This window comes from Chaetura pelagica, unplaced genomic scaffold (genome assembly GCF_000747805.2).
Source record: "Chaetura pelagica isolate M959 unplaced genomic scaffold, ChaPel_1.0 scaffold249, whole genome shotgun sequence".
Classification (NCBI taxonomy): domain Eukaryota; kingdom Metazoa; phylum Chordata; class Aves; order Apodiformes; family Apodidae; genus Chaetura; species Chaetura pelagica.
This window is the reverse complement of record NW_009954538.1, coordinates 203,898-208,277: the sequence shown is the minus strand read 5'-3', so window position 1 is coordinate 208,277 and position 4,380 is coordinate 203,898. Positions and strand designations below refer to the sequence as shown.

At 48.9% G+C, this 4,380-nt stretch overlaps 1 protein-coding gene across 1 annotated transcript in view; it reads right to left on the bottom strand.

The window, feature by feature from the left end:
• Window positions 1-3,333: 3,333 nt before the first annotated feature.
• Window positions 3,334-4,380, bottom strand: part of DDT (D-dopachrome tautomerase) — a 2,886-nt gene continuing 1,839 nt past the window's right edge. The window contains exons 2-3 of the mRNA XM_010004852.1: window positions 4,198-4,373; window positions 3,334-3,406 (exon numbers count right to left, since the gene is read on the bottom strand). Of these exons, the coding sequence (XP_010003154.1) occupies window positions 3,334-3,406; window positions 4,198-4,373 (249 nt within the window). The remainder of the gene's footprint in view (window positions 3,407-4,197; window positions 4,374-4,380) is intronic.

Genomic DNA, 4,380 nt, shown 5'->3' with positions numbered 1-4,380 from the left:
CAGGCTGCTCATTGGTCGAGCAGCAGCTCCTTGGGCAGCCAATGGGAGCGCTGGGGAGGAGGAGGCGGGAAGGGGCGTCTCACCTGGAGCTGAGGGGCTGGGGTGTCCTTGTGTGGGGTTGTCCCTGGGCAACCTATTCCAGCACCTTACTGCCCTCGTGGGGAAGAATTTCTTCCTGATGTCTAACCTAAATCTCCCCTCTTTCAGTTTAAAACCATTACCCCTCATCCTATCGCTGCCCTCTCTGGTGAAAAGCCCCTCCCCAGCTTTCCTGTAGCCCCTTCAGGTACTGCAAAGTGCTCTAGGGTCTCCCCAGAGCCTTCTCTTCTCCGGGCCGAACAGCCCCAACTCCCTCAGCCTGTCTCCATTGCAGAGCTGCTCCTGCCCTTGGATCATCTCTGTGGCCCTTCTCTGGACCCTCTCCAGCAGGTCTGTATCTTTGCTATGCTGAGGGCTCTAGGGCTGTACACAGTATTACAGATGTGCCCTGAGCAGAGCAGAGGGGCAGAATCACCTCCCTTGACCTGCTGGCTGTACTTTTTATTTATATATATCCTTTGCTGCATCTGTGGGTTATAGTTCCATGTTTAAAGCCACCCCTGGTTACCACAGGTCACATCACGCTGCTGACGTTAAGCCAGTGCTCAAGGGTTTAATGGAATCAGCATTTGGCACTGAAAGTTCTCTTCACCTTGAATATATAAACTCCAGGGTCCTGTTTGTGGGAGAAAATAATGCCTGTCTTTTCATCACGACTAAGAACAGGGTTGCCATGAACAGCAGCACCACCCCATCGTGCTTATAGGGTAACTTTCAAAGCCATCGTGGTTCTGCAGCACCCAGCTGTCAGCAGTGCCCTGCAGCTGCTCAGGGCCCTGATTGTCCTCTCCTGTGTAAATACAAAGGTTGTCCTCACTTCAGTGCCTTGAAGCTAGGCAATGGTTACACTGTGCTCAAAATCGGGTCATTACCTTTGATTTTGCAAATATGCCTACACAGGGTTCTCAAACAAACCAAGAGAGGCCATTTCTGGGAGCAGAATCATTAGTTCACCATAGGAGGCTAAGCCTGGGAAATTACAGAGTCAGTACAAGAGTAGAAAGATCTCTAGCTGGGGTATTGAATCCCAGGTGCCATCCTATGGAAGAGGGACAATCTGCGCTGAGCATTCTAGGGAAAGGGATTTTATAACATTATTGCTGAGATAAGAGTGGTGTGTCTAGGAAACAGAAGCAACAGAGGTGTGAGAAAATGTTTCCTGCTTCTGTTGATTTCTGTGTGTGCGCCCCAGGGCAGGTTTCAGGTGGCTGCATAAGCCCTTTGCAGGGTGTCCTTGCTTGAGCCCTAAAATACTGTCCCAACCTACACCAACATTAGCTCAGTGGAGGAAAAACAGGCTGGTGATCACTTCATAACCAGTGATCCTTTGATTAATACTTTAACTGCTCTTACAAAAGAAGCTCAAAGTCCATGAACCATAAAATTCTCAAGATGGTCCTTGACCCTGCACTTTCACTGTGATCTTGTGTTATTCTAGGACATTTTGTCAGATAACACCAGGATGCAGACACAACTGGGAAACGTGTGGGAAAATCACACTGAGGACCATTTTATTCAGCCATCTTTGCACACCGGACTCTTTCCTAAGCTTTCCTTCCTGTGTCTCTTCCTGCTCAGCTCTGAGCTGCTGGAAAATTCAATCCCAGGCCAGAACCCCCATGGGGAGCAGCCAAGGGTGAGGGGAAGTCACAGGAGAGCTGGGGCACAGGGCAGAGCAGGATTTCCCTAAATGAATCTAAAGCTTTGCCAAGTGTTTGTGCCTGTTCTTCACAGGGTAGAAGAACCTCCAGGAAATGCAGGATCTGCAGATCTGAATCAAAGCAACATTATTTGCTGCCTTTGCATGTGTGTCTGACTCAGCTCACCTACCTGTTCGTTTCCCGAGTTCCAAAAACTTTTAGATTAAGAGACCTCCTGAGAAAGTGCAGAGACCTGGGCAGCCAAGATACCTGTTGGCAAGCACCAAGAGCTACAAAACCCAATGTTGGAAGCCAATGAACTCACATTTACCAAAAGAGGCTTTGAAACATTTTATTAACCAGATGAGGTGTAGCCCCTCTGACTGACGCACATATTTGTGTTCAGTATTATATTTCTGACAGATTATGCAAACATAGAAGACAATTATGCTGAAAAGGGAACAACCAACTTCAAAGGATAATTAGAAGGAACACTTCAACTATCTTGAAACCTCAAGTCATAAACAAATACAACTAAAAGGAGAGCAGAAGCACCCTCCAGCCTTGCATTCCCACGGACTTCCATGTCCCAAGGACATGCTCTCAGACCCTCAGAGCTCCCTGACTATGACCAGACCAAGTACCAAAGTGGGAAAACAAAATGCCAGGTGTATTCCAGTTATAGACTGAGAGAGAATATGGGCCCTAAAAACCCAAAAAAATTCCCTGCAGGAACAGTGAGCTGAAAACACCATCCACAGAACACAGTGAGATGCTGCAACCCAAAACCCTCTGTAACAGTGGCGTAAGGAAAACAATTTTTAGCAACTAGGAGGACAACAGGAATTGAAGCTGGCAGTAGCAGAACCTTCAAAGTATTTCCCCTTGGCACAGTGCAATCCTCCACAAGCAACTCCCTCCCCTACACGCTGCCACTGGCACCTGAACGTTCAGCCATGAAAAGCTTGTGGACAAATACAACTTTGTAAGAGCAGCCAGTGGAAGAGCAGAGAGCACAAGATCTGACATGAGCCTTAAATAGTTATACAAATGCACAAACTTCCCTCCCAGTAATTCCATCCCTTTCCAGAAAGGGCATTTGAAGAGCCTGAAAAGAGAAAGCGACTCCCTGTTCTTCTTGGCCAGCCTGTCACTCTTCTGCTGCCAGAGAGAAACAGAAGGATCTTTCTGCCTTGCAAAGTAGGAGGAAATCTGGATGAACCCAAGAACCTCTCTGGTCCTCAATACTGCCAAATGTGTTCTGGAATTGAAGTTTCTGCTGCTACAAGAGAGCAGTTTCACAGCCCACATATGGCCATCACCAACCTGCAGTGGCTTAGCCACAGGCACCAGGAGAGGCTCTGGGCTACAACACAGGAGTGAGACACAGACCTTGAACTATTTTAATGAAATCAGTACAGCTGATTGCCCCACTCTTTGGCTTTGTGTGCAGGGGATGAAAAGACAAAAGTGAATCATACAGGTGAGGGTACAGAACTACAGAGATTTGATCATAAGAAGAAACAAGTGGACAGAACTGGTCATCTCTAGGTTGTCTTCATCATTGCTTTGTTCCAACTGGCTGCTCAAGGGATCACAGGAACGTCATGACTGTTCTGTTCTTGCCAATCTGCCAAGGCTCCAGCGGGTAAAAGCGGATGACGATCCTTTTTGGGTATAACAGTGAAAATGAAGTGGTCAGGAAACATTATTTAATGATTAAATATTATCCCTGCCCAGTCTGCAGCAAGGCAGAAAATCTGCACTAGGCTCTTGCTGGCTCACACTTCACGGTGTTAATTTAACAGAATCAAAAATAAGCTGGGTAGGAGTAGGGTACAAACAGGTGCCAGGCTTCTCCCACACACACTGAAAAGTAGACTGGATTTCAACACACTTCTTACAAGATACTTGTCCATTTCAGAAGGACCCAAGCAGCTCATCAGCTTGTTGGGTGTTTACCCTGACAGCACCCAAGAGGCAGGGAAATGCTATTACTCTCCTTGGGCAGATGGGGAAGATGGGCAGAGGGAGACAAGATTTACCTTCAGGAACAGCCTTGTCCCCACATTTGGCATGGTGACCCACTGTGAAGCTCCACCAACACCCAGGGGGTTTTGCAGCAATTACACCAACTGGAACTACTCACCTTCAGAGAGTAAGTGTTCCCAGACTGTTCAATGAGTGCAAACCAGTTTTATTTAGACCTAAACCACGTGTCTGGGGTTCAGCACCCAAGAACACTTAAAAGTTTGTGATGTGATCTTAGATCTAGATTACACCTGAATCTCAGGGAGGACCTGGAAACCTACATCATCACCATCACTTTGTCCTTGTTTGCTGTGTCCCATACATTGATCCAGCGCACACCCGTGGCAAAAGAGCCGCTCCCTCTCCCCGCCCCGGGGGCAGGCTCGGTGTCCCGGCCCCCCGGGCGGGCTCGGTGTCCCGCACTCACCGCTCGGGGCCCAGGCCCAGCTGCGCCGTCAGGAAGTCGAAGAAGCGGGCGCTGTGCCGCTGGTTCTGCTCCGCCGTGCCCACCACGCCGATGGAGGAGACGTGAAGCTGAGCGCAGGGCTCGGCCGAGCCCGACACCACCATGGGCAGCCCGCTCCGCACCGTCACGTTCACCCGCTGCCGA